The sequence below is a fragment of the Caretta caretta genome, chromosome 24 (genome assembly GCF_965140235.1).
Source record: "Caretta caretta isolate rCarCar2 chromosome 24, rCarCar1.hap1, whole genome shotgun sequence".
Taxonomy (NCBI): domain Eukaryota; kingdom Metazoa; phylum Chordata; order Testudines; family Cheloniidae; genus Caretta; species Caretta caretta.
Window position 1 is genome coordinate 7,679,713 of NC_134229.1, and position 14,973 is coordinate 7,694,685.

General features: G+C 61.0%; 1 protein-coding gene across 3 annotated transcripts in view; it reads left to right on the forward strand.

The window, feature by feature from the left end:
• The window catches only part of ADAMTSL4 (ADAMTS like 4), a 58,678-nt gene that overhangs the window by 25,657 nt on the left and 18,048 nt on the right, over positions 1-14,973 (forward strand). For all 3 annotated transcript variants that reach the window (XM_075122734.1, XM_075122733.1, XM_075122735.1), the window contains exons 5-7: positions 2,751-3,556; positions 4,302-5,628; positions 7,328-7,430. In XM_075122734.1, the coding sequence (XP_074978835.1) occupies positions 2,751-3,556; positions 4,302-5,628; positions 7,328-7,430 (2,236 nt within the window). The remainder of the gene's footprint in view (positions 1-2,750; positions 3,557-4,301; positions 5,629-7,327; positions 7,431-14,973) is intronic.

Sequence of the window (14,973 nt, forward strand, 5' to 3'; positions counted from 1 at the left end):
CGAGCCAGCGCGGAGTGTCCTCCCTGCGGCCTTGGTATGTTGCAGCGAGCACTGGCGGGGGCAGGAGCAGCATCTTGTCCGCTTTAGGAGTTTACAGCCCGTGGAAATCAGCAGCAGTCTGGGCTGAGGGGGAAGCCAGACGCTCTGCGGGGTGGGATGGTTCTCTGTGTGTTTTCTCCGGGGCAGCCTTGCTAACCCGGCCGCGTGTTGCAAAACGGAGCTTTCCCTGGCTCTGCCGAGCAGTCTCTGTGCCCCCCCCAGCCCTTCCTCCGCCAGCGTCCTTAGGAACCAGAGGCCCCCAAGCAAAAGCCAAGTCGTGAGCCGATGTTTGCTCTTTGCCCTGCACGTTGTGCACAGTCAGTGAGCGCCTCACTCAGCCGCTCTGATCTGCTGGCGTGCTACGCCCTCTTGGGCACACCGCCGTACGAGGCACCAACAGTTGGAGGATTGGGCCCACAGCTGGGGGAGTTTGGGATTTGGATTGGCAGGCCCTGCTGGTTGGGGTGTGCGGCTGAGGGTTGGGGACAGGGGCTTTGGGTGTCACTCAGCAGCTGGCAAAGCCCCCCTTTTTACAGCAGGGGAAACTGAGGCACGGCACGGGGCCGTGACTTGCCCCAGGTCACCCCGCAAGCAGTGCTTGGACTAGAACCTGCGGGCCAGGCCAGTGCTCTGCCTAGTCGGACACAGGGTTACAGTAGCACCGAAGGGCCCCAACTGGGCTCTGCAGAGACACAGAGTGCGAGGCAATCCCTGCCCTCTTGCTCCCAGTCTGAACAGCCAAAGGGGAAACTGAGGCACGATAGCCAGCCACAGTCGCCCAGCGGGTCAGTGACAGAGCTGGGACTAGAGCGCTGTAAGCAGCCTCCCAGCTCTGGCTGGGCAGTCTAAGGGCTGCCCCAGTGCTCCAGGGAGGTATCCTTGTGTGAAGGGGCAGCGGGGCTGTACTCAGCCCTGCCCCCACGGCTTACACTGCACAGGTAGCTATGCTTCTGAGCGCTGGAAAGGCTCTGAGGCATCGTGGGCCTGAGCCCCAGCAGGCGTAAATCCAGATCGACTCCAGTCAAACGGCGCCCGTTGACGCCAGCAGCAGACTTGGCCCTCAGCTCTCAGCCTGACTGTGTCGGTCCTTCAGGTGCCGTTGTTCTTGGGGGGGAAGGAGAGGGGGCCCCAAATCCTTTGAAATCTCTTTCCCTCTGCCCGTCTCCACTGCTTCTCTGGCCCAGGAGGGGGCAGAGGAATGTGCTGGGCACAGGGCAGCCGGGGCCTTGGTGTGGAACGCCCGGCCGGCGCTTTCCAGTGTCCCTGGAAATGAAAAGAAAAACATGGGAAATTTCTGATGCGGACACGGGGGCCTGGACAGGCTCGTGAGGGGAGGTTGTGTGACGGGGGCGCTAGATCACTGGTTTGAATGCAGCCTGGGGCGTTACTGGGAGACAGTCATTACGCCCATCTAGCAGCTGTTTGCTGTTGGCCTGCATGGAATGAGTTGCTAGTTCTCAGCCTAGGACCAGTGTTTCCCAGAGGCTAGAATAGTGGAGCAGGACTCAGGGGACCCAGGTTCTACCCCTGACCGCCTCTTGCTCTGCCTCAGTTTCCCCATCTGTCAAATGGTGATAAGATCCTGACCTGCTTTGCACTGTGCTTTGAGATCTCCTAATGAAAAGTGTTCTACAAAAGCTAGGGGTCACTGATGCTTCCCCTGGAGATGCTGAACCTTAGCTGAATCTCCTTCCATCTTTTTGATGAATGAGCTACGCAAAACTTATATATAGCCCGCCCAGTGAAGCTTGCGGGCTGTAGCCAGGCTGACCGGCTTGATCCGAGCCACTAGAGCAGAGGCCCCAACCTGTGGGGCGCAGGAGGAACGTTTGTTGGGGGGCAGTGGCAGTGCTCTGCTTTGCACTGAGTGGGTTTAACAGGCCTCTCCCCGCCCCACGGTACCTGTGCCCTCATTAAAATCCAGCCAAGCACTAGCGTCTCCTGAACCATGCCAAATATTGGCGAGCACGTCTGTTTTCTTAATTTCCTTTTTTGGCGAAGGCTGAGCCCTCCGGCCCAGGGGCCTTTGGGATGCTGTAGTGAGGAGCAGCGAACAGCTGGGCAGCGATAAACTCCCCAGCCTGCTCCCCACAGCTGGACCCGCCCCGGCTGGCGTGGGATTGTCCCTCTGTCTGAGGCACCCGGGAGAGGCCAGGCCAGGCAGAGCCAGCTGAGGTGGGGGGGACAGGGAAGGACCCCACGTTTCGCAGCAGGGACACAGAAGGAAAAGCTGAGTGGGCGGGTCCGTGCCCCTCGTCCCAGCCCGCTTCCCTTCAGCCCCGTCTTTTGGCTTCTCTTCCCCCATCTCCGGTCTCTTCCCAGGTACCAACCCGCTCGCCGCCGGATCCAGGAGGCTCTCCCTGCCCACCTACGTCTTTCCGTCTGTCTCAGCTCCAGAGACCTGGGCCACAGCTGCCCCTTGGCACCCAGCGCCATCCCTGAGTCCTGGCTGGCATGGGGCTGCTGAGTCAGGCATTCAGCTGTGTAGAGGGGATGAGAGCCCCTGGTCAGATGCTCACGGGGTGGAGGTGGGAGGCTCCGACTGAGGCCAGGCCAGTGGAGTTGAAGTCTCCTGCTCTTCAGAGCCATGGCCAGCTGGAGGGTGTGAGAGCCCAGCTGGTACGGCAGCATCACCTTGGCCTGGAGCTGGGGACAGGCCCCTCCTGCGGGAGCCCCCCCGGTGACGGGGATGTCTCCTTGTGCCCTTGCAGGTCCCGCAGCGGACGTCTCGGCAGGTGCCCGAGGAGGACGGAGATGGAAACCAAGTGGCGGGCACCTGGAGCGGCTGGGGCCCGTGGTCGTCCTGCTCCCAGCCCTGTGGGGTGGGGGTCTTGGAAAGGGTCCGCACCTGCCTGCCCCCCTATCTGCGAGCCCCCTGGGGGGGCCCTCATGGCCCCCGCACGTACGCTCAGCCCCTGTACCCGGAGGAACGGGCCAATCCTTACCCACCCCGGCCGTCCTACCCCCTTCACACTGATGGGGAGTCAGGGGCGCCTCTGTCCCCACCGGGGCCTGCCTTCCCCCTCCACACCGGCTCTGCCCTCCCCCTCCACAGCGGCCCCAGCCACACCCGGCCGGCCCCCCCTCCCGCCCGCTTCGGGCCCCAGAACAGATACATCCGCCGCGAGTCCTTCCCCTCCGAGCAGCTGCCTTCGTCCCCGCTGCGGGACGCCTCCTCCCGCCCCTCCAGCCGCGGGAGGGACCCAGCCCTCGCCCCCGGAGCCCCAAGGCGGGAAGAGGACCCGTCTGGCAAAGCAGGCACCTCCAGCCGCAGCCTGGCCCACTCTTCGCGTCGGCTGCGCCACCCGGATGCTCCCGCCACCTCCAGCCCGCAGAGGCCGTCCAGACATGGCGGCGCAGCCCCGGCGCGGCTGCCCGCCCAGGACTCTCTCCCGCTCTTCAAACCCGAGCGGCGAGGCAGCCACCAGGCGGGCGGCGCAGCCGGCAGCTCCCAACACGGTGCCCTCGGGTCCAGGTGGGCGACATCCCCAACACAAGAGTCCCGCGCCGCCAGGAGGTGAGAGCCAGGTTCCCCCGTCGGTCCCCCGTGGCAGAGCCTGGGCTCGCAACCAGGCCGGGGTGGGAGGCGAGGGAGAGGGAACCGGCTGGCTCTGGGCGTTGGGTCAGGTGCCCTTTGTCTGCCAGTCACTGACTGGAGGACGGGGGTCCCGGCACTGTTCCTACTGCCCTGGCCTCTGCTCTGAAGCCCCCTTCCCAGCGGGGAGGCTCGGATCCTAACTCCCATAGGCACCAAAATACCTTGGATCTGGGCATGGAGACCAAAATACCTTGGATCTGGGCATGGAGACCATGGTGGGGTGCAGATCCCGTCTCTGTCCTCGCCCTGGGAAATGGAAATTCAGGGCCTGGGTCCCCAGGGCCGCCCACCTGCCACGGTCCCCAGGGCTAAATCTACTCAGAGACTGAAAAGGAGTCAGCTGATCCTCACTATCATATGTCAGGCCTTATCTGGAATGCCCCGGTGGCAACAGCAGGGAGAGAGCTCAGATCCTCCCACTCCAGAAGCCTAGTCCCACCCCCACTAAACTGTGGGAGAATCCCCTTGAGCTGTGTGCAGTACAGGGCACGTGACACAAGGCGTGCCATTCTGAAGCCAGTAGGCACACACGTTAGCCAGCTCCCTCCTTGCCCACTGTCCTGGGTGGGATGCCCATTCTAGGGGCAAGAAGACAGATGGGTCCCTGGCTCCCCCTTTACTCTGTTTATGCAGGGCCTGTAACAATACTTCCCCCCCATTGCAGGTCTCGAATTCGAGAGTCCATCAAACCGGGTAAATATGGCTACGGGAAGGTGCCCTTTGCGCTGCCCCTGCACAAGGAGGTGGCGGAGGGGGGCACGCCACGGTTCAAGAGACACCGAGGGCCCCCGAGCGACCAGCCACCGCTGCCCACCAAGACTCCCAAGCGCAAGGCCAAGGAAGCCCCCCGCCGGGAGAAGGAGCCGCCGGCCAAGGGCGAGCACCATCCGCACCACAAGCAGAGGAAGTCCGTGCTGGCGGAGGACTCTGTGCAGCCCCGGCTCCAGGCTGGAGAGCTGGCAGAGAACAGCTCCGAGCTGGCAGGGCATAGGGCGAGGCCCAGAGGTGGGGGAGACGGGCCCGCTCCACACCGCCAGCCCCACACGGCCGAGCAGGGCAGCGCTGGGCCACTGAAGGCCGAGGCCACAGCCAAGTCCCACGCAGGCCCCTTGGCAGATGAGGCGAGTCCTGGAGAGAATTGGGAGCCGGCAGCAGCGCCCCCAGAGCCACGAGGGGCCCGGCATCGCACCGCGGAGGGCACGCCCCAGCCAGGCCCCTCTCCCACGGAGCAGGTTGGCTGGGCTCCGTCGGCCACCGTAGGGCCTGGCGGGGGAGAGCCAACGGCTCCGGAGGAGACAGGTTCACGGGAGTGGCGCCCGAGGGCGGGTGTGCAGGCGCCCACCGAGCGAGGAGGAGGAGATGGGCTCGGGGGCGCCACAAGGGGCACCCAGCAGTCTTCCCGCCCTGGGACACCCGTGGGAGAGAGGGCCCCAAGCAGCGGCCGCGCCCCTCGGCCACGGGGGGAGCTGCGCCTCACGCACAAGGTGCTGAAGAACCACAGCTCCACCGTGGAGGCTCCGCTGGAGCCCAAGGGACACGGGGCAGGGGGTGGCCACAAGGAGACACCAGAACTTGGCCACCCCCATCCCCGCTCCCACCATCGGGCCGCAGGAGCACCAAAACCCTGGCCTGAGGCCACCCACCTGGCCCAGCCAGAGGGAGCAGGCCCTGCTGACCCTGCCGCACCCTCCCATCTCCGCCAGCCGGCCAGGCCCCGTGTTCAGAGACAGAACGAGTACCGCCCAGGCGGCTACAGCACCCGGGCCTCCCAGAGCCTCTTCGTGGAACAGCCCTCGCCTCACCGGCTGGCAGAACCGGACATCTGGCTGCTCCACCGTGGCAACCCCGTCCAGTTCCAGGCCAGGGGGCAAAGGCCCAGGCTGGGCCTGCACCCAGGCCGCGAGGTGCCCCAGTGGAATCTCTACGACCCCGGCACAGAGACCTTCCACTGCGAGGGGGAGAGCAAGCAGTTCAAAGCCTGCAGGCAGGAGGTAAGGGCCTCTGCTTTCCCTACAGGGGCGCTGGATGCCCCCCCTGGTGGGACTAGAACTTAGAGCCCCATGCTTCAAACCCCCTACCGGAGAATCTCCATTCTCCATGAGCAGTATAGGGCATAAGACACACGGGTGATCAGCTCTGCTTCCCTCCAGGAGAGGGCAGTGCTGGGTACACATGCCCACCCATTTTATTACAGTATTAGCCACCCCATCTTACAGGCGAGAGGGGCAGCAACTTGCCCAAGGTCACCCAGCCCATCCCAAGAAAAGAACCCAGGAGTCCTGACTCCCTCCTCCTCCACTTTAGCCAGCGGGACCAAACTATCTTGTGGGGCCTGCGTCCATTTAACAGTAAAAGGCTTCGAGTCCATCTAGGGAAGCAGCCGCCAGCGAAGCGGAGAGCGTCTGAGCTGGGAAGGCAGACAACGAGCGATTTGGTTGCTAATGGGGTTTTTTGTGCCAATTTATCCTTTTTTTTTTTTTTTTTTTTGGTTTAATAAACAGTGAAAAAATACACAAATGTCAGGCCCAGCCGGTTCCAGGCGAGCCCCGCTGCCGTGCTCCGAGAGCACAGGGCTTATAAATCACCCATCCCGCTCGTTTATACAACCCGGGCCAAACCTCCCCCATTGGCTGGCGGGAACTTGCTCCTCTAAATAGCTGTGAGGGCTGGAGGTGCAGGACGGGGCCCAGGGCATGCTGGGAGAGTTACAGGGGCTGTTCGGAAGAAGTTATTTAGGGGCCCCATTGTCTGGTGACTTGAGGTCATGTGGTTAAGGGGAGGGAGCCAGGACACCTGGGTTCACTCTGTGAGGGGAGTGCGTTCCACTGGTTAGAGCAGGGAAGGGGGCTGAGCGGGGAATGTGGTTTGATGGTTAGAGCAGGTGACAGGGAGGCATGAGTCTTGGGTTCTGTTTCGCTGGTTCTCTCTGTGGCCCCGGGCTAGTCGCATCCCTTCTCTTTGCCTCAGTTTCCCCCTGTATAATGGGACAGCCCTCTCCTGCCTCACTGAGTGCAACTCCAGGAACATTTTTAAAGCACCTGGAGATCTTCACAGGGAAGGTGCCCAAACAAGGCAAGCACTCCATGGCAATGGCTCCCCCTTTCTGGCAAAGAACGTGCATTCACGGCCCATAGCATCTTTCCCCGCAGCTGGGACCTTGAGGGCTTTGCGGACACAAGGGATTGATCCCTTCCATTGAGAGATGGTGGGATGGGGGGTGGCTAAGCAGTGTAAGGAAGAAAAAGGATGGGCAAAGAGTGGAAGGAATGGGGTAGGAGAAGAGGGGAGGACGGATGCTGGGGAGGAGAAAGAAAGGATGATGAGCATCATATGAGCAATCCCTGGTGAACAGCTGCCATGTCCCACCCCAGAGGTGGCTGCATTTTGCCACTGAGTAAGCAACCTCTGTTACAGCATTGCTATGTGGCCCTTGACCAAGTGCTGCCCCGCCCCACTCCAGAGGAGGCTGCATTTCGGCAGTGCACAAGTGATCTCTGTGCCGCGTTGCTGTGTGGCTGGTAAAGACCTGCCATGCCCCACCCCAGAGGCAGCTGCATTTCAGAGCCCAGGGTATTTGTATCTCATGTTGGTGGCGGGCACTGATATAGCAACACGCGCCACCATGTGGAGACCTGCTTGGTGTCTCCTAGCGCCAGATTCAGCTGCATCCCAGCTTCCTTTCCCTTCCAGCCGTGCCCAGCTGACCAGCCCGACGCCCGAGCCGTGCAGTGTGCTGCCTTCAACACCCAGGAGTTCATGGGCCGCCTCTACCAGTGGGAGCCCTTCACAGACGGTAGGGGACTGGGAGCCGGGACTGGCATTCGGTTACGGGGCAGGGGGAAGTCCAGTGGACCCTCGTGCGGTACCATCTCATTGCTCTGCCATGGCTTGGCGTTCCCAGGGGGTGCCTACGTCTTTGGTGGGCTGGCTAGGGGCCCCCTCTGGGCCCGCTGCCTCTCCACGGCTCTGCCGGTGCCCCTCAGTCCCGACCCGCAGGCCCCCTGCTATCCCAGCCCTCCCCCCTCACTCAGATCTGCCCATGCCCCTCAATCCCGACCCGCAGCCCCCTTTGCGGGTGGAGTCTGGGGCTCCCCACTTGCACAGCTTTGCAGGTGCCCCTCAGTCCTGCCCGGCCACCCCACCCTCCCGTTCCAGCCCAGGGGCTGGTGCACGGCGGCCTCGTGCCATGACCAAAGTAGGAAAGCACCGGGCTCCTTTCGCACAGCCTGAGACCAGGCTGTGGACCAGCCCCCCACTCCTGCGTTTAACCCCTCGGTGTTCCCAGCTGGGATGGGCAGCTTTGCTCTCCGATGGCTGTGTCCCTGAGACCCCGGCCTGCAGCTGGGATTGGCCTTCGCTGCTTTCCGCTCCCTCCCCCCTGGCTGACGGTGGCACTGCAGAGGGGCCCTGTGCTCAGCTTCATCCTGGACTGGTTTTATCTCAGGGGCTGTTGGCTGCGGCCCCTCTCGCTCTCTGGGTCCTTTCCCCTTTCTTTGCTCCCGCGCGGGCGCAGGCAACTGCTCCCACCCCGCCTCGTTCCTGGTGGCCGGGTTTGGTCTCTGCACCTGGGGGACATGTTCTCCGCGGCCAAGGGGCTGTCGGGCCTGTGTACACACACGGTGACGGATGGGCCCCAGCTGGGCCAGGGCGCGTCTATCCTGTCAGCTCCAGGGTGACCCATGCTGACGGGTGTGAACCAGAGATGTGTCCACATCTCCCAGCCAAGGGAGTGGGTCACGGCGCTGTCTGGTGGCGCTCAGCTGAACCCAGCAAACTCATTTCACTGGTGATGGAAGCACACTGCCCTGCTCCCTTGGCCGAGCAGGGTGTGTGCCGGGTGTCCTTGAGAAGCCTTTCCCACAGCCTGGGTTGCTCTCTGATGAGCCGGTTAGTTCTCAGTGCTCTGGAGCATAACCCGGGCCTGGGGTTTGGGCAGGGGGCAGTTTCGTGTGTGTCCTGTTGAGCACAGCAGCAGTTCGGGGGCTGGCGTGTGCAGAAGCATGATTGGGTGTACCTGTGTGCGGCATGTGGGGCGAGGATGGTGCCTGGATGGATCTCCCCGTATGCTTTGTGCGTGTGTCTCTGGCTGTGTCCATGGGCTCCTCCCTGCATGTACCGCATGGATCTGCGTGTGTGTTTCATGCAAGCATGGACTGCGTGTGCCTTGCTGGCTGTGAGCATGTCTGCAGGGAAAGGGCCTTTTGTCTCTTAAATCACCGCATCCAGGGCACTTTGGAAGCCAATTAGCTGGAAAACTTCTCTCCAGGGAGGCTGTTGTACTAAGGAAGGGGGTGGGGGGTTCCTCATGGTGGGGGCTGGGGTCCCAGCAGGGCGCTGGGACATTCCCATTTCCTGCCTCGGCCCCTGACTCTCTTGCTCTGAGTTTGCTCACTTCCTTTCGCTGTGTCCTCAGCAGGAGTGCGGGAGAGGGGGCACGGACTGGAGGGGGTGAGGGGTTGCAGGGGCTGGGGGGGCACAGGCGGGTGGGAGGGCAGGACCTTGACACCTCACAGGTCTCGGGGACAGCTGCAGCAGGGCTGGATGGGAATTAAATAATAATCCATAAGAGCACAGTGTCAAACTTTGGAAAACAATTTGCTTTGAGTTGGAGACAGTTCTGATCCAGAGAGGGTCCGGGGAGCGGTTCTAATCTGGGGGGACCAGGCACCAGTTCTGATCTAGGGGAAGCCAAGGGCTGGTCCCAATCCAGGTGTTGTGTTTCAGGGAGCAGTTCCGATCCAGAGGGAACCAGGGGCTGCATCTGATCCAGATGGGCAGGGCTAGTTCCAATCGGGGGAGGCGACGGGCTTGATTCCAATGCCGACCTGAGGAATCTGATCTCGGTTCTGAGCCAGGGCATCACAGCCAGTTCTGACCCGGGGCACTGGGGTCACTTCTAATCTCATTCAAACTGGTTCGTCCGGTCGCTGCTGGGAACCCTGGGGGATCTTCTGTTAAATCAGTCACCACTTCTGGGTGCAGGCAGCAGCTGCAACCCCAGCCACTGGCTCCCTTTCTGAAATGCCAACCCCTGGGCCCCACGCCCCTCCCAGAACCAGAGATGGAACTCAGGAGTCCTGACACCCAGCTTCCCCCACCTCCCACTCACAGCACTAGCTGATTTGGGGGTGAGGAGTGCCCAGGAAACCCCCTGAGAGGAGCCCCTCTGTGCCCCACAGTCCCCGGAGGCCAAGACCCAGGCTGGAATATTTCAGCACGAAGTGAATTGGATGGAGAAAAGTCGAAGCTGGCTGGCTGGGGGGGGGGGGGGGGAGTGGAGGTTGGAGTCAGCCCCCCATCTCTGTGCTGCGGTGCCCACTCCATCCTCCCTTCCCGCCCCTGCTGTCTGTGACAGGCTCCCTCCTCCCCCGTGTCCATGGCACGAGGGCTGGCAGGTGTTTTTTGCCGAGTTCGGCAGATCCAGCCTTTTCGGCCGTAATCCCCTTTCTCGTGGCCGATGGCCTGTGCAGTAATCACCGAATGGCATCAGCCCCACGCCCAGTCTGTTATTCTATGCCCTGCCGGGGCTCTCTGCCCAGCTCAGTCATCAGGCAGGGCAGGGGCAGCAGGAATCCAGAACCCACTCTGGGTGCCAGCGGGTGCCCCACGCCTTGGGCCCGCTGGCTGGCTGCCTTCCCCGACTCTCTTCTTCTTCGTTCTTTTCTTTCATCTTCTCTTTTATGTCTCTGTCATTCTTTCTCTCCTTCCTTTCCTGCATTGTCTCTTCCTCCGCTCTCGTCTCTCTCCTCCATTCACGTTTCTTTCTTTCTTTCCACTCCCCCCACCCCCAGCTGGCACCTTCCATCCCTGCAGGACCCCTTTGCAAACAATCCCCTGCCAGAGCCGCCTTGCCCACCCTGCTGTGCTCTCCCTTCCCTCCCCTCCCCCCCCCCCCCAGCCATGTCCCCGGAATGGCCCAGGTCTAACGATGTGCGTAGCAAATTGATTAAGCGCTGGAAGATTTATAACCAGCTGACGCTACACTGTTCATTGTGCACCGGGTGCAGCAGAACCAAGGACTGTGCACATCTGAGCCGCCAGCCTCTCTGCCTTCCCTGGGGAGAGCCCATCTCACGTCTCCATCCTGCAGCCGTGGGGTTGCCCCTCTCCCCATGCCCTGCCCACCGTGGGTCTGGCACTGGGGTGGGGGTTGTTAGCCATCAGGCTGCTGCCAAGGGGGTCTTTATCAGATTCCTTTCTAAACCCAGCCGAGCAGCTGGCAGTAGCATCTCTGTTAATGACTCTTCATCCTTCTCCGGCCCCGCGAGGATTTCAAAGTGCTTTACACAATGAATCAACCTCCCTGGGAGGCAGGGATCAACCATGTTACAGGTGGGGAAACTGAGGCACAGAGCAGGGGGATGCGATTGGCCCAGTATCACACAGCCCGTCAGTGGCAGAGATAGGACTAGAACCCAGGAGTCCTGGTGCCCAGTCCCCAGCTCTAACCACAGGGCCACACTCCCCTCCAAAAAGCCAGAAATAGAACCCAGGAGTCCGGACATCCAACCCTCCCTGTCCGTATCCCAGGGCTCTGGCATGGGGTGTGCTGCTCACGAGTGGGGGAGCCAGTTCCAGGGCAAATGGATCTCTGAGCTTGCCCCAGAGCCAGGTAGCAGGGCCCCCTCCTGCTGAGCTGAGCCCCTGAGCCAGGGTGTGGGGGACTGCAGGGTAGCTAACAACGTCCTGAGCATTCATTAAATAGTGTTATCAGCGGGTGCCGGCCATTTCCCTGCGCTCGGTGCCGCAGGCCGCCTAAGTAGCTTTAGCCAGTTAATACAAGGACACGACTTATTAACGGCTCTGCACGGCCAGGGCTGGACCAGCCTGGAGTCCATGATTAGCTCAGCGCAGCTGGGGCCTTTCCGAGGACGGGCTTTTGCTAATCCAGTTCCATGGCAGCATCAAAGGCAGCCACCCCCACCCGGCGCCTCTGGGGGATAATTTCCAAAGTGAATTTGCTGGTGCCACTACAGTTTGGATCCAGCGCTGCCTTATCCCCAACTCCCAGTGATGGGCCCATGGGGCGAGAGGCTCATCCCTGTGGATTGGGGCCCAGATCTCCGAATGAGTCAGGGCCCCAGATCTGCTGGTGCATCCCCATGGGTCAGGGGTCAGGATCTCACAGTGTGTCCCAGTGGGGCAGGGGCCTGGACCTCCAAGCATGTCTCAGTGAGGCAGAAGCCTGGATCTCTTGGCATGGCCCAGTGCGGCAGGGGCCTGGATCTCCTGGCATGGCTCAGTGCGGCAGGGCCCTGAATCTTTTGGGGTGTCCCAATGGGGCAGGAGCCCGGATCTCCTGGGGTGTCCCAGTGGGGCAGGGGCCTGGATATCCCAGCATGTCCCAGTGGGGCAGGGACCCAGATCTCCCTCAGCTGACCAACTGCTCCAACCCTCTGTGCTCTGCTCAATGTGGGCCCCCCCATCTTGCATTGTAAAGCTGGCCCTGTAGGTTCAGAGCCATGCACTTTGATTTGGGGGCTGGGGGAATTGTTCTGTCTCTCAGCTCCTTCCAGGGGCTAAAGCTAGCCAGAGCCCATCCAGATGTGCAAGGTCCTTCCCCTTCCCATCCAGATGTGCAGGGTCATGCCCCGCACACGCACTCCCCACGCATCTACCTTTCTACCGTCCATGCCCAGCCAGCCCTCAGCTGCCGAGCCCAGCCGGGGGGTGAGGACGTGAGGGATGAATAGCGTTTCTGTTCAAACACTGTGTTCTTTCCAGTTGGCCGGGGGTAGAGCCGTGGCCTCCAGCCGCTGAGACAGCACGTTGGGAAAATAAACCCTGGCTGGGTTATTATTATTACTAAAGGGTCCCACTCCGGCTGTGCCCACCCCTCCCCTGAGCTGGCACCAGAGGGCACCAGCATCTCTAATCACTCGCTCTGCTGTGGAAGGGGTGGCACCCAGTTCTTGCAGCGCGATCCAGGGCAGAATTGGGGCCTCCCGCCTGTCCCTCAAGTTGATGCCTTGTGTCCAGCTGCTGGGACGCACCCTGGCTTCTGGCCAGCGTTAAACCAGCCCTGATACCCACAGCACACCAGGGAGAGGGGAGGTGCCAGGTTGGAGGGCAAGGCAGGGTCACCCAATGGGGACTAGGACAGAGCAACTCTGGGCTCAACCTCGCGTCCACAGCACCCCTCCCTTCCCCCTGAACTCTAGGGGAGGTCAGATCTCAGTGGGCTCAGGTCCATCTGGATTGGGGTCAGAACTTGGTGGATTCAGTCCATCAGCATCAGAACTTGATGGGTTTGGGTCTACCTGGATCTGGATCAGAACTTTGTGGGTTCAGATCCATCTGGGTCAGTACTTGATGGGTTTGGGTCTGTCTGGGTCAGTACTTGGTAGGTGTGGGTCCATCTGGATCGGGGTCAGAACTCGGTGATTCTGATTTGTCCCATCTAGTTTGAAATATCCCACCTGATGAGGTTTCCACCCCCGCCTGGCGACGATTCTGCTGTCTCATTAGACCCCCATCGATACCAAACACCCCCTGCTGACCCTCCCGAAGGCTGTCTCCTGCCCCAGCCCCTCTCGCTCTCACCCCTTGGACCAGCCTCAAAAATCAATCTTCCCTTAACGTGGTGACAACCACCCTTTGCCCCTGCCAGCGGGGTTTGAGCCCTGGACCGCTGCCCCTTGAGCTAAAGGAGTAACTGTCAGTTAGCAGCAGTTGTAGGATGTTATCCTTGGTGAGGGCTCTCCTGTCCCCCTCAGCCCCCAGTGCTGCGCTCAGACCACACCCTTCTTGAGTGTTATTCACCCCCATGCTCCAAGGCGCTGAGTGCCCAGCAGCTTGAGGGGCGGGAGGATCAGGCAGATAGCTCAGGAGGAGACAGGTTGAAAAAGAGGCTGTCAATCTCTTTGTTTTACTGCAGGGCTGGGGGGAGTTGCGAAGCGTGCAGCACAGGAATAGGGCAGCATCCCTTTAAACAGTTTGTGAACCCTCTAACAGCGCTCACCATGCTCTGGACTGTAGAAGATGCCACCCGCCTGCTGCTCCGGCCGTGTCTAAAACAAAACACGGTGAGCACCAGTAGAGGGCCTACACAGTATTAAAGGGGATACCAGCTTATTCCTCTGTACCACAAAAGGCTTTCGGGGGCGGGACTTCGCAGCCGGAGGGGAGGCCGGCTACAGAAAAGGCTGCAACCCACTAGCCTAATGCAAAACCCTGACTGGAAACAAACGTTTGCCCCAGTCCGTACGTATCCAGCTCCCACCTCCGCTGTCCCACGCGCCTCCCGTCAGTGCCCACGCTCCATTTACAACCGGAGCGGCCTGGACTCTTACCGCAGCTCCACAGCCGGATTCAATCACCCAGACTGGCGTGGGGCGGGAGCGAGGCCGGGGGTGGGGGAACTCAGGGGGCCCTGCAGACGTTTGCTTCGAAGTATGCGGTGATCTGTCAGGCTGGGGAGCTGTGCCAGGAACTTCCTAGCCTAACGAGCCCTGTCCCGCAGAGGGGCAGGGGCTGGGAGATCAGGTGCCGATGACCTTTGCTGGGGGGGTGGGATGGGGTTGCAAGAAACGACTCGGGCTGTGGGCAGGAGCCCTTGCGCTCGACCTGGAACCGCCTCGAGACCGATCCTGGGGGAGGCAGAGAACGTGACACTCAGTGGTTCTCAACCTTTCCAGATGACTGTACCCCTTTCCAGAGTCTGATTTGTCTTGCGTACCCCAGGTTTCACCTCACTTAAAAACTCCGTGCTTACAAAATCAGACCGAAAAATACAAAAGTGTCACGGATTACGGGAAAATTGCTTTCTCATTTTTCCCATATAATTCTAAAATAAATTAATTGGAATATAAATATTACACTTACATTTCAGTGTGAGCCTTGTTCACTTGCGAGACTTGTCTGAAGCCAGAGCCCGCGGCAGCGGGGCTGAAGCCTGTAACTCAGCTTCACGGGGGTCTCCTGTGGCCTGGGGCCCTGGGTCAATTGCCCTGCTTGCCACTCCCAATGCTGGCCCTGCATTTGCGAACCCCCAGGTTGAGAAACACTGATCTAGATGAGTTGACTACCTCCTGGAAGTCCTCTGCGTGCCCCCAGGGGTACATGTGCGCCTGATTGAGAACCACTGACCTAAGAGACGAGGGCTAAGTCTCTTTACTGCCCTGTTTGCCCAAGGTTGTGAAGATCACGGGTGGGCTGTAGTGGATGGCTGGGGCTGCGCCGTGAGACTGAATGGGGGTGGGGGAGGAGGCGGTGCAGCCTGGCACCTGCTTTTGGGGGTCACTTCAGGCCTGAGGTCATTTTTCCAAGAGACTTTTTTTAGAAGGCATTTAGGAGCCTGGCTCCTGCAGTGGGAGGAGACCGATGCAAGGAGTTCG